The following is a 25874-nucleotide window of genomic DNA, read 5'->3' as shown; positions in this document are numbered from 1 at the left end:
TTCATAATGAAATTCCTTTTGATTTATAAATCAAGATAATGTCTCATCCTCTAATTAATAATCTTTCAAAGTGTTTTAAGTGGTGGACTACTTAGAATAACAAGCCTAGGAGATAGGAGGAAAAAGGGGCCCTTTTAAACCCATACTTTGACTAGTTTGAGTTCTAAACACTCTTCCCACATTCTCTTTTCTACTAGAGTGCAATCCCCATATTTAGCTCTACCTTCCCTTTATTGTGAAAAAGGGCCAGCAACAATATTTTATTATAGAGATTTTACTCAACTTGTACATTCCGCCCCTGCATATACAATAATACTTACGGTTTTTTTTTAATCACAAATGGTCTTTGAGGTTTTCTAAATTATCACTTTTGGTTCTTTGTGTTTTTTTTTCTGGTGATATTATTGGTCCTTTATGTTACACATGACACGTCAAAATTGTTGTGCCATGAGATTCCGTCAAAACTTCCTTTAGATTGATGACATGGCATGTATATGTAGCCCACATGTCTAATAATAACATGTCACGTGAATTTGAATAAAAATTTATGTTTTTAAAAATGAAGAGATTAAAATTCATTAAAAAAAAAACATAATTCTTAGGTTTAAATTTAGTTTTCTGTTTTTTTATTTATTTATGAATTTTAATTTCTTAAATATTTTTCAAAAACATAATTTTTTAAATTCAAATCCACATGGCATGTTATTATTGGACATGTGGACTCCACATACATGCCATGTCATCAATCTAACAGAAGTTTTGACGGAATCTCACGGCACAACAATTTTGACGTGTCATGTGCAAAAAAAAAAGTTTCAACTCCAAATCTCACCCGGAATGTCACTCACAAAGAAAGCACTCAAAATTTGAGTTAAGTGTTTCACTCAAGAAAAATGAATGCATGAAAACAAAATCGAACCCCATAAACTTGCTCTTCATATCACATCTCCATAGAAAAACCATACAACACCAAAGATCTAAAGGTCTTAAGAAGTTGTATAATAAATTTGTTACAAGATTCCTTGGACAAAATATTGGCTATAAGAAATTTTTTAGCGTCAATTCAATTGTAGATTCCCTTTGGTTGACAGAATGATTGCAATTACAGTTGATTGTAAATGCATGAGTTTTTGATATGGTGTTCCTTTTGTATACTTTCGTTTCCTTGAATAAATTTATTTTATGAGAAGAAAAAAAAATCTAATTTCTTTTGTAAATGCATGACCCTTTTTGGTTGAGACACACAATTTTGTGTGCATGTGTGTGTGCATTGTCCATGTCAGTATAAACAAAAGATGTGATAGAAAAGTCATCCAGACCCATTGGTTACATGATTAATCCCTTCAATCAATCATGGTGCTGCTATTTTATATAACTTGGAACAATGCATGCCTCCTGCACTAATTGAAATCTGCCCTGTGAAGACAACTTGTTCAAATTTTTCCAGCTCTTCCGGATTTTGAGTGGCTTTCTTCTGTACTAGGACGTGAAGCTTTAATTCACTGATGATGTGCACATTGATGTGGATTTGAGGGAAAAGTCACTTGGATAATTGTCAAATAAATGGACATGATTTTCTAATTTTTTATGGAGACAACATAGGCTAAGTACCTGGGGTGTTGAACTTGAATGGGATATCTATTCTCTTTTAAAATTTCAGAATTTAAACCTTTTAATTGTGTCACCATATTTTGATCTTGAAATGATAATTTTTGAGCTCCTTGAAAATCGTTATTGGGAGAAGTCTCTTCAGCAGCTTCCAGTGATGAAGACTAGGCTAAATTTCTGGAATGCAATGAGCATGAAACTGGTGTGCAGTCATTTTCAGGAAGATGTGGTCCTGCAATAGCTTGCCAAGAAAATATATCTAATTCTCAAGCAGGCCAGGGGATTGAAATTACTCTGTTATCCACATCTTCTCTTAGGAGCTCTGAGTGTGTTAGTGATGCTGGCTTGGTTCTCAGGGAATTTTTTGAGCCAGGAGCCACAGCTGGCTCACTATTTGGACAATATCAGTCATTTGACCAAAAGTCATCTTTTTACCTTCTTAATGGAGCTATACCACCAATAGAAAATGGAGAGCATTTTGCTTTTTCCTACAGGGGACTCTGGTTTTCAGCAAATAATTTGAATCACATCTCAAATTTGTGGCATTCCATACACATCAAGAACTTATGGAGCTGAGACTTCCTATGACTTGGGAATATCTGCACAAGAAGAAAATGGAAACATGGAAAACCATCCAGTTGGGGAGGAAGATTTGGGTCTGAGCCAGAAAGAAGAAATGGAAAATGTCACATGTTTAACAGATGGCCTTGTTTATGCTCTAGGCAATCCGGATGCTTCCATTATTGAAGGTTCTCAAGACCATGATAAGGTGCACGATGGCAATAAAAGTGGAGGTTCTGAAGACCATGATAAGGTGCATTATAACAATGGATATGGAAGTTCTCAAGACCCTGATAAGGTACATGAGGGCAATGGAAAGGGAAGTTCTCAAGAGCATGATAAGGTGCATGATGGCAATGGAAATGGAGGTTCTTGAGACCCTGATAAGGTGCATGATGGCAATGAAAATTGAGGTTCTCAAGACCATGATGAGGTTCATAATGGCGATGAAAATGAAGGTTCTCGAGATTGTGATAAGGTGCCCGATGGGAATGAAAATGAAGGTTCTCGAGATCGTGTTAAGGTGCATGATGACAATGAAAATGGAGCTCCACTGTCTTCCTGCCAAGAAAATCCCGATATACCATCAAGACTCTAATATGGTAGACAACAGGACAGTCTCATGTGATGATGTGCAGATGTTCGATGATGATCGGATGCCTGAGCCTCAAGAGCAACCGAGACTGCAAAAAGGCTGCGGCTTACACCACCACTTGAGGGGAAAAATATGTCATATATGATGCCTGCTTGAGGATTGAAATTTGTGAGGCCCTACATGCTCTTTTTTGCATTTCACTGGGTGTTTGTGTATAAGTATTTTGATAGGCCCAAAAAAAAGAAGGTATATTGACAGGAATTCTGTGAATAGCGTCCGGTATGTATAGGCCATATGAGGTATGTGGATGTATTGATAGAAGAATAGTTTAGATACTAGGCGCTTAACTTATATGTCAGGGAGTTTATTAGTAAAAAAAGGAGCATTTCTAAAGCAGAAAAAAAAAAAAAAGGTCTTAAGAATGGTTGTAATGTGACTTAGGTGAAGGGTTAAATAAATGAAAGGATAGGGATGCAACAAAATTCCTAGAAAATTACTAATAGAGCATAACATGGGAGATTATAGATTTTGATGAATAGAACTTTGAGCACTTTAATTTGAAATTCACGGCACACTTTGTTCTTGTGCATAATTTGGCCCAATTTTTTTGGCTCTTTTACTTCACTTTATTCATCTCAACTGCCAAACTTATTCTTTTGACACACTTTGGGTTAGACTTCTTTTTTTTTTTTTTTTTTTTTTACTTCACTTTTTATTTATTTATTATACTTTTCATCTTCAAGCTAAGCAACTATCTTTGCACCTTGAATCTCTTTAAAAGAATCAACTATACTAGTTCTCTATAAAAGTGTAAGGATACGTGTTTAATAGGGGAATAAGGTATGAAAATTGGGTTGAGAAAAAAAAAAACTTATTAAAAGGCTCAAAGGGCTAACTAGGGATGAATAACACATAAGGGTTGGCTAGAAAGGCTCAAACGAATCAAACATGGCCTAAATCACTTCCTTAGGATTGTATGGTTATTGAAATGTCTCAATGGATATTAGAGCAAGTTCTAGTGAATGATAATGCAATCATGAAAAGAAATATAACTCTTAATGAAGAATATGCATGGAGCTCAAAAACTCATACGGGTTATTGTGATGCCCCCGATCCAATTTAATCATTTTATTCAATTTGATTTAATTTATTTAAATTGTGAAATTACGAATTTGCCCTTGGAGTAGGGTCACATTAGTCACTTTTTGATTAGTAAGGATTTTTGAGATTTGAGTGGCACCATTGTATAGAGCTCATTGATACGAATTCGTAGACATGTAGTAGGCCCAAATCGGAGTTTTAACGAAGAAGTTGTGGTCAACGAAAGTATAGTGGCACAATCGTAATTTTTTCAATGTTGGATTTTTAAACACCCGGTCAGCTCTTCCCCCACGCATCTTCTCTCTCCTTTCTCTCTCCTCCCCCAACAGTCTCTTTCTCCTCCGTGCACAGCCGCCAGTACACAGCCCACCCAATTTCTCCGGCCAAAACTACCATTGATGTCGGCCACTTTTCCGGCCACCTCCGGTCACGCCACCACTTGGATTAGGTAGATCTCTCATTCCTCTTGCTTTCCCCTAGGTTGAGCGACACCATTGGTGGCTGCCACTGTCGTTTTGAAGCCGGGAAGTTCCGGTCAAACCCGTATGGTTTCTGCTTCGATTCGGCTAGCTCTGACCACTTTTTGGCCGTGTTCCAAGAACCAAAAATGCTCCCCTTGTGAGTCTAAATGTTTTGGTATAGGTAATGTTGGGTGGCTTGAGAAATTTCCTGCAACGTGTGCCGACGCGTGTGGTGGCTCGTGGGCCATTGTGTTTTGTTTTGTTCCCCATGACTTTTCGAGCACGACAGTATGCTCAGATTCGAATTTGGTTATCATTTAACAGTCGAACGGATTTACGTCTATTAGGCGATATCTGGGTTTGATATGTTCGGACCGTTGGATTGGCTCCATTTCCAAGTATGTTGTTCTATGTACCTCTAGGATCATGTAGGAACTCACAAATCGAGAATCGGAGTCCCGCATAATCCGAATCAATGATTCTAGGGGTAGGTAAATCGATGACCCTTCGATCGAAAGCAATCCGACCGCTCGATCGAGACCAAACTTGCAGAACATGTTTAATAGACCTTTTTGAACCCGTAGGAACTTTTGGATCGGAAATCGGAGGTTGTGGGCACTGCAGCCCTGGTTGACCAAGTTTGGGAAGTTTGACCACTCGGTTTTCCGAGAGTCTTTGAAGGTTATTCCACCTTTCAAAAACCATAATTGGACCTTAGAAACTCTCCGTTTGTCGTACACACACTTTGAGTCCTAGGAAAACTAGGAGTTTGTTTTAAAGTTCTCGTTCGAAGTGCTTTATTTAATCTAGTCCTCGTGTTCTTCAATAGGTACTCAGGCTCAGCATGCTCAGCAAGCAGGACCCTCTCAGGGTCAAGCAGCTTCGGACTTTCTATGAGTGGACTTTGTTTTGAATGAGCATTATTTTCAAAGATTAGATTACCATGCATTTAAATTGGACTGTTTTGACTATGGAGTTTATATATTGTTTTAATCATGGAATTAGCAGTTTTTTTGATATTTAAAGTTTATGATTATTTTGGGAATGGTTTACATGCTTCAAGAAGTTTTTATTTACCTTATGATTAAATAACTGGGCAAGTGGTTTATGAGAGTTGGGTACTTTGTTGATTGTTATGTGAGTTTCATATTTGCACCATGATCAGTACCCTCCCCTGATTACTTTACTCACATGTGGTGTTGGATTTTCCAACGTGTGGTAAAACAATCTGCCCACGTAGGACATGGTTTGGTTTGGTTTGGTTTAGTTGCACGTGGCATTGGATTTTCCAGCGTGTGTGCTGTCGAGTGGTAGTTGTTGTTAATATTATGTTAACTCGCAATTGTACGGGGCAATTAGTAGTATAGCAAGACAAGTACGAGGTCGTACCCACGAAGACTGAGAAGTTAAAACTAGTTATGTACTTAGATTACCAAATTCAAGAAAGTAGGAGGTTATGTCTAAAACAGAATTTAAAACAAGAGTGGTTGTGATTGTTGAACAAAAGAAGCAAAATGAAATTGCAAACAAAAACAAGTAAACAAATGTAACAAAGAGTGGTTTTAAGAGTTGGAAAACAGATTTTGAGACTAGGGCATTCGAATCACCATAACAATTCAATTATGGGTTATAAAGATTCAAGTAACAAGTCTAATTCAGATTCAAAGATTGATTCTAGCTAAAGTATGATTAGGCCATGGTGTTTGGTCCTAACCTTGTGTTCCTAATTCCCTAATTTGATCATTTGTTGTCTAACCTAAAATTAAGCATTAGGAACCCATTAAGCATAGAAGAACATTTTAAACAACCAAGTATGTATCTAATCCCTGTTGTCGAATGTCCATACATACTCTTCCTATTCATAGTTCAATTCGAATTAAAGCATGGTGTATACTCTTAATTCAAACCAAGATAGTTAACAAACAAGTTCTAATGGTGATCAATCATTCAAACAAGCATGTTAACTTATAAGCATAATGAATAAGAACATGAATCATGAATCAAACTTGAAACTCCAAACTTATAAACCCAGAATATTCATGTTAGGTTACATCGAAGCCCTAGTTATGGATTTAGCTACTCATAATGGAAAAGAGACTTGAACAGAAATGAGAAAACATAATGAATACAATAAGAGTAGAAAAACCCTTTTTCTGAAGTTCTTGTGGTGTCCAAGGCTTCTCCAAGTGCTTCTCCACTTCTAATGCTTCTCCAAGAGCTTCCCCACTTCTAGAAAGGTGTATGAAGGATATGGAGGTGATTTGGGATGAGTTTGAGTGAGTGGTGATGGCTAAGGAAGATGAAATTCGTAGGGAAATGGAAGAGAGGTTTGCTGGAGTTGTTTTGGTGATTGTTGGAGTGTTTGGGATTTTGAGAGTGTTTGAGGATGGTTGGAGTGAATTGTGGGGGTTGTGAATCTCAGGATTTGTTGTGTCTTGAATGTGGAATGGATGTGGTATTTATAGGGAGAGGGGAGTGACAAATCTGAATTCAATATGGCTAATGCATACAACACTTGCATTATAAAAGATGAATTGGTTGATGCACTTCACTAATGCATACAACACTTGCATTATAAAATCTGAATTGGTTGATGCACTTCACCAATAGATGCCACCAGCAGCCCTAGCTCATCTTCATGTCACCATGACCAAGCTTCCAACCAGAAATGATAGCTCATACCTAGCTCACCATGACCAAGCATCCAACCAGCACATGCTGAGGTCAGCATAACCAGAAACTTCAAGGGCTTACAACTTGGGCTTCTCTTAATCAAATTAGGACTTTAAGCACTCGAAATTGAAGTTCAGAATGTCTTCTTTCCAGCCATATATCATTTGGGCCAATCCAAGGTCGGAGGAGGAAGTTAAGGCCAAAACAAATTGCTAACTCATTTTGCGCGCTGATAAAATCCATCCTGAGCATGGCTCTGTGTTTGCTAGGTAACAGACTCCATATTTATCCAATGGGGTTGAATTTTGGATATGTTATAGTACACACCCATTGGAACAACTTTCATGAAGAATGCTGCCTCATCCGAGCTGTGTAGGTTGCTGAAACAAAGCTTGCAATATGACCTACGGAACTGGACTGGCAGGGGGCTGTAGCCAAAATGAGTTTGTCTTTTAAGCTCTTCTTCCATTCATCCAAATTAGGCCTTAACATGCTTGAATTGCATGAATTATGCTCTCTTGCTCTATTGGCCTACAAAACACACAAAGGGAGGCAAATAACTTAGAAATCTAAGAAACTAAGCAAAAGAAGTAAGTAAATTGGGCATGTATATGTATGAAATTATGAGCTTAACACACCCCCAAACCTAGATTTTGCTAGTCCTCGAGCAAAACAAAAGAAAAACAAAGGTAAAAACAAAACAGGAAGTTAACTAGACCACTTTCGTAGGTAACTCGATTGCATTGAGCGTATGCAACAAGCCTTTAAACCTCTAGGCATCCCTAGTAGGAGGAGTTGTGTCTCCTGAGGGTTTAACAGATACGATACCCACAAACGCTTTACTGAGTCTACAAAACAAAGTGGTTAGAAAAATAAACTTTGAAATCAACTAATGAAAATGAAAGAAAACTTTAGTCATACCTCCAACACCATAGAGTTGCCAAGATATGTGATCAATCAGTGTGTACAAGTGGAAGCTATAGCTCAAAGGCACACAGTTTCAAAGCAAGCACACTCAAACCTTGAATAGAGAACATGCTTCGACTCTAATTCTCACAGATAACACTCAATCACTCAGAACCTAAGGTTTAATCCTCTCAAGAAAGCATAAGTGAGTGTATGAAATAGAAGCACAAATTTGGTTAGATCTCATGAAAGGAATCAAATACTAAGAAAATAGATACACATATACATACCAGCACCCATGAATACATCCTCAAAGATCAGCTAGGTCTTTCACAAGGTTGTAATGAAAGGCTAAGGTTTAGGGGAAATGGAAGAATTAGAAGGAAAAACAAGTAATTTAAGAACATACCAAGGTTGCATTCTTCATTAATCTGCAAGGTATCATTGATTTAGAATGGCATGGCTGCAAACTTCATGGTTTCACCTGGCATGGACTTTATTTTTCACACTTAGATCAAATCGAAACACTTTCATCTTCGTTGATTTGATCTGCATCTTCTTTAACTTCATTGCACAGATTCACATCATCTTTCATTTAGGCACATGGCAGCAACTTTCTTGCTTCAAACTTTATCTTGGCACACCTTGGTATATTTCTAAGCTATAGGGTATGGCTACAATAGGTCAAGTATCTCAGATTGAGATACAAAGGTAGGGAAATGATGAGGGTGATAGAAGAAAAAGGCTTTAAGTGTTTGGCTTCAAGAGGGCTAATGGAACACACATATGGGTAGGGTGAAAAGAAAGCATATAGAATGGTTATACACACATAGCCTAGCATCACTTCAATGAGTTCATTCATGAATGAGAGCAAGCACATGATATCTGCAAAAGAGAATCATCCTTAGTATTCAATCAAAATGAAATGATGAGATCAATTAGAGTGAATTGAAGAAAATAAGTATGGATGAGAAATAGAACACTTTAAACCCTCTCAAGAAAGCAATTAGGCTCGATATAGCTCACTAGGGTAGTCTCCACTATTTTCCTTCAAGAATTTGAGCATGGTACTTTAGCCACCAGAATTCTAAGAGCAAAAGCTTTGTGAAGTGCAAAATTCTGATATGAAAACCTCAAATAGCAGCTCCATAGCATTGATTGTATGACATTCTTAAAAAAAAAAAAATTAGTGATAAGAGAACGAAAATTGAAAACACAAATGGATAAGAAAATTGAAATTGAAAACCTTCCCCCCAAACCTAAATTGAACATTGTCCTCAATGTTAAAGCAAAGTAAAGATGATTGAGAACATGTAAATGATAAGGGGAAAAGTTAAGAAGAAGGTTTAGAAAGAAAAAAAAAAAAAATGAATATATAAGCAACTCACAGATGACCAGTTAAGGGCCTCAGAAAACACAGCCAGGGGATCCGGGAAGGTTGGAGGGGTCACAATGGTCCCGCTTAAAACCCAAACTTCTTAGACACCGAAGGTGTCGCCTAAAGAACTCCTAGACACTGTATTGACGGAAGTGCTCACTGGAGTTACCATAAGTTAGCTCATATGAAAAATCTTTTTAAATTTTTAAATTTTTAAATTTTTTTTAAATTTTTATAAAAAAAGAAACAGAAATTTAAAATAATAACAAGTAAAGAGAAAGGATTGAAATGCTCCCCCTTGATGCGATTAGGTCGATTGCTACCAAGCACCTTCTTCTTGAACACATGGGTTGCCTCCCAAGAAGCGCCTTAGTTACTGTCTTGGCAAGACATTGTGCAATCAGCTAAGTTGATGGTACGAAGGGAAGTTGATCTACCACATGGCCAGTTTGGATGCCAGCTGAAACTCCCTCATAGAATGGCTTTAAACGTTGTCCATTTACTTTGAAAGTCGAGCCATCTTTAGGGTTTTGAATCTCCACAGCTCCATAGGGAGAAACATTGACCACGGTGAATGGGCCTTGCCATCTAGACTTCAATTTTCCTGGAAAGAGACGCAAACGTGAGTTAAACAAAAGAACTGACATACCTTTGGAGAACTCTTTCCGTTGAATGTTTCTGTCATGGTAACTCTTGGTTCGTTCTTTGTAAAGCTTTGCATTCTCATAAGACTCATGTCTAATTTCTTCCAATTCATTCAGCTGAAACTTTCTTGCATGGCCTGCCTTGTCTAGATCAAAATTCAACTTCTTGATGGCCCAAAAGGCATTGTGTTCAAGCTCCATTGGTAGGTGACAAGCTTTCCCAAACACAAGACGATAAGGGCTCATTCCAATGGGAGTCTTATATGCAGTCCTATAAGCCCATAATGAATCATTGAGCTTAGCTGCCCAATCTTTCCTTGTATTGTTCACCACCTTCTCCAGGATGTGCTTAATTTCTCTATTGCTTATTTCCACTTGACCAGAAGTTTGCGGATGATATGGTGTAGAGACTCGATGGGTGATGTTGTACTTCTTCATGAGTGCTTCGAATGGCTTGTTACAGAAGTGGCTGCCTCCATCACTAATGACAGCCCTTGGAGTACCAAACCTTGTGAAAATATTATCCTTCAAGAACTTCAGCACCACCTTATAATCATTGGTTTTGGTGGCTATGGCTTCCACCCATTTAGACACATAATCAACAGCAACAAGTATGTAAGTATAACCAAAGGAAGATGGGAATGGCCCCATGAAATCAATACCCCACACATCGAAGAGCTCCACAACAAGTATGTTATTCAATGGCATTTCGTTCCTGCGACTTATGTTCCCCATCCTTTGGCACCTATCACACTTAACACAAAAATTAAATGCATCTTTAAATAGAGTGGGCCAAAAGAAACCAGATTGCAGAATTTTAAGTGCTGTTTTCTTAGCTCCAAAGTGACCTCCACAGGCCAATTCGTGGCTATGCCTAAGTATGCTTTCTTGCTCTTCTTCTGGAACACATCTTCTGATAAGTTGATCCGGGCAATGCTTGAATAAGAAAGGTTCATCCCAGACATAATGTTTCACCATGGAAAAGAACTTCTTCTTATCCTGAGAAGTTAGATCATTTCTAAGAACACCACAAGCAAGATAATTAACAAAATCAGCATACCATGGCTCTTTGACTTGGGCAGCATATAGTTGTTCATCAGGGAAAGTCTCATTCAAGGGTAGCACAGCTCCTCTTTTTTCTTCAATCACAATTCGGCTCAAATGATCAGCTACCACATTCTCACATCCCTTCTTATCTCGAATCTCCAAATCGAATTCTTGCAGCAAGAGAATCCATCTAATCAAGCGTGGTTTGGCATCCTTCTTAGTGAGCAAGTATCTAAGGGTTGCATGGTCAGAATAAACAATTACTTTAGAACCAACAAGGTAAGAACGAAATTTTTCTAAAGCAAAAACCACAGCAAGCAACTCCTTCTCTGTTGTGGAGTAGTTGATTTGAGCATCATTCAAGGTCCGGCTAGCATAATGAATCACATGGGGCAGCTTGTTCTTCTTTTGACCTAAAACTGCACTAATAGCAAAGTCAGAGGCATCACACATTATTTCAAATGGTAAAGACCAATCCGGAGCTATGATAATAAGGGCTGAAGTTAGCTCCCTCTTCAAGGTAGTAAAAGCTTCCATGCAAGCTTCATTAAACTCAAAAACAGCATCCTTAGCAAGGAGATTACACAATGGCCTTGTAATGCTTGAGAAATTTTTGATGAACCTTCTATAGAATCCAGCATGACCTAGAAAGCTTCTAATTCCTTTAACAGAGGTAGGGGGTGGAAGATTTGAGATGAGGTCGATCTTGGCTTTATCCACTTCGATTCCCTTGCTTGAAATCACATGGCCTAGTACAATGCCTTGTCTCACCATGAAGTGACACTTCTCCCAATTCAAAATCAGATTTGTTTCCTGGCATCTTTTAAGCACTAGAGACAAGTGGTGAAGACAATTATCAAAAGAGGAACCAAAAACTGAAAAATCATCCATAAATACCTCAATGAATCGTTCCACCATATCTGAAAATATTGACATCATGCATCTTTGGAAAGTTGCTGGGGCATTGCACAAACCGAATGGCATCCTTCTATAAGCAAACGTACCAAATGGGCATGTGAATGTGGTTTTCTCTTGGTCTTCCGGAGCAATGGGAATTTGATTATAACCTGAAAAACCATCAAGAAAACAATAGTAAGCATGGCCAGATAAACGTTCAAGCATTTGATCAATAAAAGGCAAGGGGAAATGATCTTTTCTAGTGGATGTGTTCAACTTCCTGTAATCAATGCAAACTCTCCAACCAGTGACAGTTCGTGTAGGAACTAGCTCATTCTTCTCATTCTTCACAACGGTCATTCCGGACTTCTTTGGAACAACTTGCACAGGGCTCACCCACTTAGAATCTGAAATTGGGTAGATGATTCCTACATCGAGTAGCTTTAAAACTTCAGCTCTAACCACCTCTTTCATGTTGGGATTTAGCCTCCTTTGGGCATCACGGGATGGTTTGCTGTCTTCTTCCATTAAAATCCGGTGCATGCACATGCTTGGACTAATTCCTTTGATGTCTGCTATGGTCCACCCAATGGCTGTTTTATGCTCTTTTAGAACTTTAATTAAGCTCTCTTATTCATGTGAGGAGAGACCTGCAGCAATTATAACAGGGAGAGTTTCGTTAGCACCCAAATATGTATATTTAAGATTATTGGGAAGAGGTTTAAGTTCTAGCTTTGGTGGGATGACAATGGATGGCTCCAATTTCGTGGATGATGGTCCAAGAGGCTCGATTGGTGGCCTAAAGGATGGTGGGTATGGCGGAAACACTTCTAAGGCAGCCACCACTTCTTGGAACTCCGGTTCACAAAGATCTTCCTCTTCTTGTGTTAAGACAGCTTCTAGAGCATCATTAGACTTTCTCTGCAAAATTTTGGAAGAAACCTCATGATCCACAACATCAATTGAAAAGCAAGAATCAAGAGAGATAGAAGGTTGAGATAGAGCATTAAGCATTTTAAATTCAACAGTTTCACCCAAAACAGTCATGGAGAGGGTGCTATCTTTCACTTTGATGATTGTGTCTGCAGTGGCCATGAATGGCCTGCCTAGGAGAATGGGATCAACACGATCTCCATTTGGATTGTCTTCCATGTCCATCACTACAAAATCAGCAGGGAGAATTAGTGTATTAACTTGAACTAGAATATCTTCTACAATACCTTTTGGATATTTTATAGAATGATCAGCTAGTTCAAGTCGCATTGAAGTCTTCTTCATCCCTTCTAAGCCAAGCTCTTGATAAACTGAATATGGCAAAACATTGATGCTTGCTCCCAAGTCCAACATGGCTCTTCCAACCTTCTTGCCTCCAATGTTAATGGGAATGTCAAAGCTGCCAGGATCATCTAGTTTTGGTGGAAGCTTCATTTGCAACACAGCACTTACATTCTGGTCGAGCTTTACTCCTTCATTTGGAGCGAAATTGAGCTTGTGAGTTTTCAAGTCCTTGATGAATTTTCCATATGCAGGAATCTGTTCAATAAGATCAAGCAAAGGCAAATTGATATTAACTTTACTCAAAATATCATAAATCTCTTTAAAAGCCTTATCTTGCTTTGCTTTCTTAAGACGGCCTGGAAATGGAATCTGTGGAACATATGGAGCGGGTGGCACGTATCTATCTTCTTGAAGATGTGGTGGCACAAATTTGTCATCCCTTTTATGCAATTGGAATTGATCGGATTTCTGAGAATCTGATTTGGCCTTAGGAGCAGATTGAGAAGTTTTGAGTTGTTCTCCTTCCGTAGCCATGGTCTCCTCGTCTTTATCTTCTACAATCACAACATCATTTGAAAGATTAGAATCATCTTTATTATCAATGATCTTACCTGATCTGAGCACATGAATGGCCTTGGCTTCTGGGTTCTTTGGATTGATCTCAGTTTGGCTTGGCCATTTCCCAGGCACTCTTTGAGTTATTTCAGCAGCTATTTGGCCTAATTGGACTTCCAATTTGGAGATGGCAGCTTGTGTAGTTTGCTGAAAATTGGATTGGTTGATTGCCATCTGCTTCACTATATCTTCCAATGATGATGATGATTGTTGTGGCCTTTGGAATGAAGGGGGATTTGCTTGATTCTGGGTATTTCTCCATGAAAAGTTTGGATGATTCCTCCAACCTGGATTATAACTTTGAGAGTATGGATCATTTCTTGGACCTTGGTTGTAGGAATTTACCAACTTAGCTTGCTCTTGCACAAATTCTGGATATCCAGCCCCAAGTGGACAAGCTGTGGTAGCATGGTCATGAGATTCACAAATGCTACACACTTCCTTCGGAGGGCTTCTTGAGTTTAATGCAAGAAGAGCATCTAGCTTTTGTTCCAGTTTTGAAATCTGCACACTAGAAGCATCATTAGAACCACTAATAACACGTTTACCTCTTGTATCCGTATGTTGGGTCTCCATTGCTATCTCCTCAAAGAGTTCGTACGTTTCTTCTGGAGTTTTGGTTTTAAAAGAACCACCTGCAAAATTGGTGACTATATTATGACTAGAAGGGGTTAGTCCTTTATAAAACATACGCATTTGAAGCTTCAATGGAATCCCATGATGAGGACATTGGTTGAGCAACCCATTGAATTTCTCCCATGCTTCACAAAACGATTCATCATCTTGCTGTGCAAATAACAAGATCTTGTCCCTAAGCAAGTCGGTCTTTTGCGTGGAGAAGTATTTTTCCAGGAACTTCTTTTGAATGGCAGACCATGTAGTGAGTGAACCAGGCTTCAAAGAATTCAACCAATACTTCGCCTTATCCTTTAAAGTGTATGGAACACTCTCATTCGAAGTTGATCTTCTGTCACACCTGTCAAGGGAAAAGAACTCACAACATTAAAAATATCCTTTATATGAGTCAATGGATCTTCATTAGGTAAACCATAAAAGGAAGGCAGCATATTAAGATGAGAAGATTTAAGCTCATAATTTCGAGCTACAGTGGGCAGCAAAATGCTTGAAGGAGATGCTGGAATTGTTGGGATATCAAGTTCTCCCATGAACTCAATGGCAGCCATCATTTCTTCTTCTTCTTGGTCTGAACTTGCTTCCGAATTTGAAAGTGAAGAACCAGGAAGTTCAGTGTGGAGAGCAAGACTTGTAAATGTAGCAAGAGCTTGCTCTTTTGCAGTTGACAACTCCCTTTCTAGACGATTCTGAATTTCAGAGGTCACTCGTCTGGGTTGCAATGATGGTCCTGCGTTCAAAGATCTAGAACGTTGGAACGAAGACCTCACTTGTTCAAGTAATGGCTTTTTAGACATAAACTACCTGAAACAGAAAATTAGATTAATTAGAAACACTAAAAAGAATAGGGTAACCTTGGGCACATAACCAGGGAAGAACTTTCGTTCAGTCCCCGGCAACGGCGCCAAAATTTGTTGTTAATATTATGTTAACTCGCAATTGTACGGGGCAATTAGTAGTATAGCAAGACAAGTACGAGGTCGTACCCACGAAGACTGAGAAGTTAAAACTAGTTATGTACTTAGATTACCAAATTCAAGAAAGTAGGAGGTTATGTCTAAAACAGAATTTAAAACAAGAGTGGTTGTGATTGTTGAACAAAAGAAGCAAAATGAAATTGCAAACAAAAACAAGTAAACAAATGTAACAAAGAGTGGTTTTAAGAGTTGGAAAACAGATTTTGAGACTAGGGCATTCGAATCACCATAACAATTCAATTATGGGTTATAAAGATTCAAGTAACAAGTCTAATTCAGATTCAAAGATTGATTCTAGCTAAAGTATGATTAGGCCATGGTGTTTGGTCCTAACCTTGTGTTCCTAATTCCCTAATTTGATCATTTGTTGTCTAACCTAAAATTAAGCATTAGGAACCCATTAAGCATAGAAGAACATTTTAAACAACCAAGTATGTATCTAATCCCTGTTGTCGAATGTCCATACATACTCTTCCTATTCATAGTTCAATTCGAATTAAAGCATGGTGTATACTCTTAATTCAAACCAAGATAGTTAACAAACAAGTTCTAATGGTGATCAATCATTCAAACAAGCATGTTAACTTATAAGCATAATGAATAAGAACATGAATCATGAATCAAACTTGAAACTCCAAACTTATAAACCCAGAATATTCATGTTAGGTTACATCGAAGCCCTAGTTATGGATTTAGCTACTCATAATGGAAAAGAGACTTGAACAGAAATGAGAAAACATAATGAATACAATAAGAGTAGAAAAACCCTTTTTCTGAAGTTCTTGTGGTGTCCAAGGCTTCTCCAAGTGCTTCTCCACTTCTAATGCTTCTCCAAGAGCTTCCCCACTTCTAGAAAGATGTATGAAGGATATGGAGGTGATTTGGGATGAGTTTGAGTGAGTGGTGATGGCTAAGGAAGATGAAATTCGTAGGGAAATGGAAGAGAGGTTTGCTGGAGTTGTTTTGGTGATTGTTGGAGTGTTTGGGATTTTGAGAGTGTTTGAGGATGGTTGGAGTGAATTGTGGGGGTTGTGAATCTCAGGATTTGTTGTGTCTTGAATGTGGAATGGATGTGGTATTTATAGGGAGAGGGGAGTGACAAATCTGAATTCAATATGGCTAATGCATACAACACTTGCATTATAAAAGATGAATTGGTTGATGCACTTCACTAATGCATACAACACTTGCATTATAAAATCTGAATTGGTTGATGCACTTCACCAATAGATGCCACCAGCAGCCCTAGCTCATCTTCATGTCACCATGACCAAGCTTCCAACCAGAAATGATAGCTCATACCTAGCTCACCATGACCAAGCATCCAACCAGCACATGCTGAGGTCAGCATAACCAGAAACTTCAAGGGCTTACAACTTGGGCTTCTCTTAATCAAATTAGGACTTTAAGCACTCGAAATTGAAGTTCAGAATGTCTTCTTTCCAGCCATATATCATTTGGGCCAATCCAAGGTCGGAGGAGGAAGTTAAGGCCAAAACAAATTGCTAACTCATTTTGCGCGCTGATAAAATCCATCCTGAGCATGGCTCTGTGTTTGCTAGGTAACAGACTCCATATTTATCCAATGGGGTTGAATTTTGGATATGTTATAGTACACACCCATTGGAACAACTTTCATGAAGAATGCTGCCTCATCCGAGCTGTGTAGGTTGCTGAAACAAAGCTTGCAATATGACCTACGGAACTGGACTGGCAGGGGGCTGTAGCCAAAATGAGTTTGTCTTTTAAGCTCTTCTTCCATTCATCCAAATTAGGCCTTAACATGCTTGAATTGCATGAATTATGCTCTCTTGCTCTATTGGCCTACAAAACACACAAAGGGAGGCAAATAACTTAGAAATCTAAGAAACTAAGCAAAAGAAGTAAGTAAATTGGGCATGTATATGTATGAAATTATGAGCTTAACAGTAGTCCCCCGATTGGACAACTCATCCCTAGAAGCAAGGTAGAAACTTGAAACCCTGTGGGCTAGTCAAACGATCCTCGTGTTGGATTGTTTCCCCTGGTACTTGTGTTGGTGTGAGGCTATTGTATATAGATATTATATTTTTACTTATGAACATTGGGGTGTATACCTATACAATCATGAGAGTTTTCGTGGTCTGTTTGTATATTTATATATATATATATATATATATATATATATATATATATATATATATGTATACGCTTAATTATTTTAAAAACTTTCCTTACATATTACGTCTTGTAAACCTATATCTCAGGAAAGGGTTTGGTTAGAGTCAAAAGAATTAAACTTGGGTAGTATTATGCTATGTCGGGATTATGGGAGGACCTCAGTTTTAAATTGATTACGTATGAATGGTTTCAATTGCATGTTTTTAGCATCGTTTTCTAAACGGCGGGGTTAGTATGTTGTTTTCAATTATGATAAAACTTTGTTTTTTGTCCACTCACAATTTTCTGTTTTGCACCCCCCAGGCAGTAGATTGATCTGAGCCAAGCAGCTGAGCCAAGGTTTGTACTTCCGAGCCCTGAACTTCTGTGGGCAAACTTTATTTGTTTTTATTTCCATTGATTGTTTGTTTCCGGTTGTAAACTGAATTTCCTTAGAATTGCTATGTTATCACCCATGTAGGGTTGGATGTAAGGCCAAATGCCTATTCTGTAAACTGTGTGCTTTTGTATTGTGCGTGTTGTCGATTGGGAACCTTTTTACTGTGTTTTGACATGTTGAAATTTGGGAAAAGTCCGTTTTTCAGGAGAGAATCTGCCGAAATTTCGGTAGGAGTCTCAACCATCTTTTCTTTTGTTCTCGGAGAAGAGGGTGTTATTAGTAAGTGGGCCCGACATTGGATTGATGTCCGAAAAACCACAAGGTTCGTCACGGATTCCAAGGAATTCGGGGCGGGTCCTTTTAGTTATCAAGTCTACGCTTTATCTCCATATAATTCTCTAAGTCAAAAGTAATTTACATTAAATTGGCCATGTGCACCGAAGATATGAGAATAATTATGTAAGAAAAAGTTAACTAAAGAACCACAATTAAAACTCGCATACTAATTATCAATCCTTAAAAGCTATTCATAACAAAGTAGAATCCATGTGTTATCATTGACTTATGGAAAGTGTTAGAATGTGTAGTGTTAGTACAGCTGTGTTTGTACAGCTGTGTTAGTGAGTGTTAGTATAGCTGTTTGTACAGCTATGTTAGTGCTAGTACAGCTGGTATCTTTACAGCTGTGTTAGTGTTAGTACAGCATCTCTACTCTTTGTATAGCTATAAATACCTCCCATTGGAGATGAATCAATCATCAGAAATTTTCTGCATCTTATTTTCTACTTGGTATCAGAGCATACTAATTTGCTCTCTTACTTTCTTATTCCTTCCTATTTCTGTGTTACCACATATCTCTATCTTTTTCACCAAGGGTATACTGACCTTGGTGTTCTCTCTTTCATTTCTTACTGAAATCTCTGAGTATGCTCTGTAGTTGCAGCTAGACTGAACTTCTACATCAGAAATTTCCTTTTTTATTTATCTCTACCATAAACACAAATTTCCGCTGCTATTATGGCTGAAAAATCAGAAAATTCAGATTCTCCTGGTGCTGAAACATCTGCCCCAGTGATGAATTTTCACCAAGATACACCTTCCTCAATTGGGGTAAAGCTCAATGGCACCAATTACCGTCTTTGGTCCAAAGTTCTTGAGATGCATATTGCTGCCCGTGAAAAATATGGTTACATCTCTGGGACTAGGATTGCACCAAAGGATTCAGATCTTAAATTTGAGAAGTGGATGGCCAAAAATGCACTAGTGAAGTCATGGCTCATCAATTCTATGGCCCCTGCCTTCATGATGAATTTTATTCATTGTGAGACCGCTAAAGATGTTTGGGATACCGTCAAGAAAACGTATCATGATGCTTCTGATGCTTCCCAAGTCTACGAGTTGATGAAGAAATCCTTCCAGATGCGTCAAGATGGCCGACCATTGACCATCTATTTCACGGAACTCAATTCCACCTTTATGGAGCTTGACTTCCGTCGTCCAAATGACTTGGAGAATCCATTGGACTTTGCCAAATTGAAGAAACGTATCTCTGAAGAACGTGTCTATACATTTCTTGCTGGACTTGATCATAATCTTGATCAAGTATGTGGACGTATTCTGGCCACATCACCTCTCCCTGATATTGATGAAGCTTATTCTATGGTTCGTAGAGAAGCACAGCGCCAGGTCACCATGGCTGCCGAAGGAACCCCAGAAGCTTCAGCCTTGGCAATTCATAGGGCTCAACCTTGGCAAACTACTACTTCTACAACACCTCAGACTTCTTCAACATTTTCAGAGAGAAAATGTTCTCATTGCGATCGTAAGGGTCATGAGAAGGAAACTTGCTGGAAAATTGTAGGATATCCAGAATGGTTCAAGTTGAAACAGGCTGAACGCAAGGGAAAAAAGTCCTCCCATGCTAACTCAGTCTCTACTGACACACCACAACCATCTCAGGTTTATTTCGGTAAAGGTAAGAATGAAGTGTCATTTATTTCTTCTAAAAATCCATGGATAATTGATTCAGGGGCAACCGATCATATGACTAGTGACTCATCTCAGTTCACCTCTGTTACCTGTCCATCTCGTCATTCAGTGCAGGTTGCAGATGGAACTCTCACTCCAGTTCAAGGGGTTGGTTCCCTATCACTTTCGTCTACTTTACCTTTATCTTCTGTTTTGCATGTTCCTAACCTCTCTAATAGTCTTTTCTCTATCAGTCAAATTACCAACAGTTTAAATTGCTCAGTAACCTTTTTTGCTATGGCATCGCCGTTTAGGACATCCCTCTTTTATCTATCTAGAATGCTTATTTCTGCATCTATTTGCTAATGTTTCAGTTTCTAGTCTTCGATGTGAACATTGCATTTATGCGAAAAATCATCGGGTCTCATTTCCACCAAGCTTTAATAAAAGTACTACTCCTTTTTCTCGTATTCATACTGATGTGTGGGGACCATTTTCTACTCCTACTTCTTCAGGTTGTAGATACTTTATATCTTTCATTGATGATTGCACTCGAGTGTGTTGGGTTTATTTGATGACATCTAAAAGTGAAGTTAGTATTATTATTCCTAAATTCCATCAACTAATCAATACTCAATTTCATGTCCAAATTCAGGTTTTTCATTCTGATAATGGACGTGAGTTTGTCAATCTTTCTCTTACTGAGTTCTTCCAGCAGCATGGCATTATCCACCAGACAACTACGGCTTACACACCCCAACAGAACGGTATAGCAGAGCGTAAGAACCGCCATCTTCTCGATGTGGCTCGGTCCTTATGCTTTACTATGCAAGTTCCGAAACAGTTCTGGGCTGATGCTGTCATGACTGCTGCGTTCCTCATTAACAGAATGCCTACTCGTATGCTTGATTATCAAACACCCATCAAAGCATTGTCTCACTTCCACTCAATCCCTTCATTACTTAATTTGCCTCCAAAAATCTTTGGTTGTCTTTGCTATGTCCATGTTCATTCTCTTCACAGGGACAAATTAGATCCACGTGCCCTTAAGTGTATCTTTCTCGGATACCCCCCATCTCAAAAGGGATATAAGTGTTTTCATCCTCCTTCGGGTAAGACATATGTGTCTATGGATGTTGAATTTTGTGAACAGGAATCATATTTCTCAGGGGGAGTCACAACTTCCCCTCTTCAGGGGGAGATTTGAAGTACGGATGAGGAGAAGTTGTGGTTTGAACCTGAAATTAAAGTTCTCCCTTCTCAAGGTGAGGGGGAGATATTAGCTGAACATGAACCTGTTACTTTGAAAACATTTGAAAGAAGAAAAAAGAAACAGCCACCTCCTTCTCTGGATCCTCCTCTCTATGATCCTACCAACCAATCGACTGATTCTTCTGGGACTGATCTTCAGGTACATACTTCTATCCCTATCTTATCCCTTTCTTCTGATATTGACTCATTATCTGAATATGATCATTTAGCTCCACTAGAAACTCCCTTGGTTCCACATGATGAGGACCATGGGAGAAGATATCCTGCACGTGATCGTCACCCTCCTGAAAAATTGGGTTTCCCTTCATCCAACAATGTTAAGTATTCCATTTCCAACTATATTTCATACCACCGTCTTTCCAAGTCTCATTTGACTTTTACACAACAATTGTTTTCTGTGTCTATTCCTATTAAGTTTCAGGAAGCCCTTGATGATCCTAAATGGAAATCTGCTATGGTAGAAGAAATGAAGGCTCTTCAGAAAAACTCTACATTGGAGATGATTGAGTTACCAAGAGACAAGAAAACCGTGGGGTGCAAGTGGGTGTTCACAGTGAAGCAAAATTCAGATGGTTCGATAGAGAGGTATAAAGCCCGACTTGTGGCAAAGGGCTATACCCAGACTTATGGGATCGATTATCAGGAGACATTTGCTCCTGTTGCCAAGATGAGTACGATCAGAGTTCTTCTCTCGTTGGCTGCCAACTTAGATTGGTCACTAAAACAGTTTGACGTCAAGAATGCCTTTCTACATGGAGATCTACAAGAAGAGGTTTACATGGACCCTCCTCCAGGGTTTACACCTAAAGGGGGAAAGGTTTGCAGGTTAAGGAAGGCTTTATATGGTCTTAAACAATCACCTAGGGCCTGGTTTGGCCGGTTCAGTCATTCCATGAGAAACTATGGCTTTAAACAGTCTCAAGCTGATCACACACTATTTCTTAAACATGTTGGCAGCAAGATTACTTTACTAATTGTTTATGTGGATGACATGGTGGTTACAGGTAATGATGAACAGGAGATTGAGAATCTTCAAAGTTACTTGGCCAAAGAGTTTGAAATGAAAAATCTGGGATCTCTCAAGTATTTTCTAGGAATTGAAGTTGCACGTTCTAAGAAAGGCATCTTCTTATCTCAGTCAAAATATGTTCTTGATTTACTAGCACAGACTGGAAAATTGGCGTGTGAACCTATTAATACTCCAATGGAGGTTAACCATGGATTGTCAATTTATCCAGATCAGATACCTACTAACAAAGAGAGGTATCAGAGGTTGGTTGGAAAGCTGATTTATCTGGCTCATACAAGACCTGACCTGTCTTATGCCGTTAGTGTTGTCAGCCAGTTCATGCATAATCCAAGTGAAGCATACCAAGGTGCAGTGGATCGAATTCTCAGGTACTTAAAGTATACTCCAGGCAAGGGTATATTGTTTTCAAAACATGGGCATTTAGATGTGGAAAGTTACACTGACTCTGACTTTGCAGGCTCAAAACTTGATAGAAAATCAACTTCAGGTTATGTATCTTTTGTCGGTGGTAATCTTGTAACTTGGAGGAGTAAGAAACAGGGGGTTGTGTCAAGATCTAGCGCTGAAGCAGAGTATAGAGCACTCAGTCATGGCATAACTGAGCTTCTTTGGTTAAAGATTCTAATGAGGGAACTCGGGTTTGAACCTAAGAAGCCTATGGTTCTGTATTGTGACAATACAGCTGCCATTGAGATAGCAAATAATCCAGTACATCATGAGAGAACAAAGCATATTGATATTGACAGACACTTTATCAGCGACTACTTGGAAAAAAAGGTCATTCGAGTACCGTATATAAAGAGTGAAGACCAACTTGCAGATATGATGACTCATGCTATTTCTAGCAGAGAACTCTACTCTTCACTAGACAAGTTGGGCATGTGCGATATCCATGCACCAACTTGAGGGGGAGTGTTAGAATGTGTAGTGTTAGTACAGCTGTGTTAGTGAGTGTTAGTATAGCTGTTTGTACAGCTATGTTAGTGCTAGTACAGCTGCTATCTTTACAGCTGTGTTAGTGTTAGTACAGCTGCATCTCTACTCTTTGTATAGCTATAAATACCTCCCATTGGAGATGAATCAATCATCAGAAATTTTCTGCATCTTATTTTCTACTGAAAGCTTAACTAAAACGACTCAAGAATAAAAAGAAAAGTCTTTTTGGATTTTAGATTTTTATTTTTATTTTTATGCATTTTATGAAATTAAGGACTGAACAAAAGTAAAAGTGCATAATAGATCTGATTTTGAGCAAGTACAAACTATTCCATAAAGTCGGCTGGTCCGCACAGGCAGTTTCTGAGAAAATATGCAGAAAATGGAAAAGAACTTTCATTGGAATAGTTTACCACTTCAATCACAGTCTTTTGATTAGAATCAGTTTACTTGGTGTGTAAGTTTCCTTTTATTTATTTACATTTATTTATTTTTCAAGTCCATTAGAATTTCACAATTGCTAATATTGGCACGCTCACAACTCATATTTTCCCAAAGTTTGTTTTAGGGCTTTTGTTCATATTTGAGAGCAAGGACTAAAATATTTATAATATTGACGAAATATTGAGGATATTATCGGTTTTTTGGTTCTAGGATATTTTGGAACATATCCATACACATATTGTATAAGTATTGATAATATCAACATCGATAATTTCTCTCGCACTTCAGCAACATTTGGCCAAAATATTGCTATAATATCGATAATATTGAGATGATGAAAACAGTAAAAAATTTGAAGAGTTATTTACACTAACACCCCCTGAGGTTTCTTGTGTTTTCACAAAACCCCCTCAGGTCTCAAAAATTATATGAACACCTCGTGAGGCTTCAGTTTGTTTTCAAAAAACCCTTTTCGTTGATTGTTTGTCCAAAAATTGATGTTTTGATTGAAAAAAAACTTATGCATATGACAAAATTAACCTTAATGAAGTATATGCAATCTAATCTCAAAGGAAAACTTTGTCATTTGGAGAATTTTTTTTGTATAAAATCATCAATCTTTGGATTAAAAATCAATGAAAATGAATTTTGTGAAAACAATTTAAAACCTCAAGGGGTGTTCTTGTAATTACTAAAACCTCAATGAGTTTTTTGAAAAAGCCGAAAACCTCAGGATGTGTTAGTGTAAATAGCTCAAATTTGAACCTTATAGGAACTCTATGTGGTACTAAGTCACTTGTGTATCTTTCCATGCAATGTATAAAGTATAAAATATTGTAGTAAATCATTATAAATAAATGATTTAATCTTCTTTCATTAATTACTACATATTTTTTACTCTCGCAGTGTTTGTCAGCTTGCTATATAATCAACTTAAATAAGTTAAACCCATCATGCAATGCATTTTCTTTCAATTTTTTGTGATAAGGTAATAGATAATTGACTAAAGAGTGGTGATTTTCCCACTCCCCTTTTATCAACCTACACTCCCTTTTTGTTTTTTTTAAATACTTTTTACTATAAGATAAAATGGAGTGTAAGTGAACAAAAGAGGAGTGAGAACATACAATTTTAAAATAATGGAGTGTAAGTGAATAAAAGGGGAGTGGAAAAATTAGTAGCCTTGACTAAATAAACATCCTCCAAAGTTTCAAGAAAAAATTCCAAGTTTTTCTAATAATTTCCGTGGTTTTTATCGATATCGATAATATCCCGATATTTCTATCTAAATTTCGGTGTTTTTGGACTACCGATATTTTCGAAACCATCGATATTTTAGAGCTTATTTGAGTATTTGAGAGTAGACATATTCATAAGTTATTATCTTTTGTTGTGAATATGTATCAATTCATAAACATGTCCATTTATATATATATATATATATATTTTTTTTTTTTTCTGTCAAAAGGATTTATAGGGTTTAGGGAAGTGGTTTGTCGAGTTGTAATAAGTAGGGGTGGGCACGGTACGGTATGGTACGGTATTGAGCCCGTACCGCTACTGATACCGGAAATTTAAATCGGTATGGTACGGTATGGGATTATCGTTTGTCAAAATTGGTACCGTACCATACCGTACCGTGTCGGTATCAGTACGGTATCGGTACCATTTTGGTACAAAAATGACACAACTAAAAAATGAACCAATTCAATATTCAACATATTCATTTACCAAAATAAGTGATGCCTAAGTTACAAATTCAAAGATTCAACATATTCAATTATCAATATCCAAATCCTAATCAACATATTCAATATCCATCAACATATTCAATATCCAAATCAACCAAATCCTAATCAACATATGCAATATCCATCAACATATTCAATAGAAAATTATATATCTGAATAGTATTCGGTACGGTACGGTATTGATCGGTACCAAATACTTGATACCGCTACCATACCATACTCTATTGGTACGGTACGGTACGGTATCGAATATTGATCGGTACCGAATGAAACGGTATGAAATCGGTATGGTACGGTTCGGTTAGGGTACGGTTTCGGTATTTCGGTTTTAGATGCCCACCCCTAGTAATAAGTGATGATGGACATGTTTATGAAAAATTCGTTGGGTTACACTGTCACTAGTAGTGTCATATCTGCAATTTTATTCGGAAAATAAAACAATACAACAAAATAAACTATCACAAGGACGGTCTCAACTTTGTAAAAAAATAAAAAGAAAAAGAAAAAGAGAAAAAAGTATCGTCTCCAAAGAAAAAAAAACAGGGCGTAAAAAATACTAT

General features: G+C 37.9%; 1 protein-coding gene, 1 non-coding gene and 1 pseudogene across 2 annotated transcripts; all 3 read left to right on the top strand.

Moving 5' to 3' along the window:
- Positions 1-1092: 1092 nt before the first annotated feature.
- LOC148294833 (uncharacterized) lies at positions 1093-3288 on the top strand (annotated as a pseudogene).
- Positions 3289-14476: 11188 nt separating this feature from the next.
- LOC148294832 (small nucleolar RNA R71) lies at positions 14477-14583 on the top strand. Its single transcript, XR_015835543.1, has one exon. It is a non-coding gene; the product is annotated as a small nucleolar RNA R71 (small nucleolar RNA).
- Positions 14584-18930: 4347 nt separating this feature from the next.
- On the top strand, positions 18931-21088 carry LOC148294831 (uncharacterized). Its single transcript, XM_088252264.1, has 4 exons — positions 18931-19888; positions 19943-20049; positions 20256-20330; positions 20537-21088. Exons 1-4 carry the CDS (start codon positions 18931-18933, stop codon positions 21086-21088), a joined length of 1692 nt encoding a protein of 563 aa, XP_088108390.1.
- Positions 21089-25874: the final 4786 nt, after the last annotated feature.

This window comes from Prunus avium, chromosome 4 (genome assembly GCF_965620075.1).
Source record: "Prunus avium chromosome 4, drPruAviu1.hap1.1, whole genome shotgun sequence".
In the NCBI taxonomy this organism is placed as follows: Eukaryota; Viridiplantae; Streptophyta; class Magnoliopsida; order Rosales; family Rosaceae; genus Prunus; species Prunus avium.
Note: the sequence above shows the minus strand (reverse complement) of the source record. Positions and strands in the feature narration are given on the sequence as shown.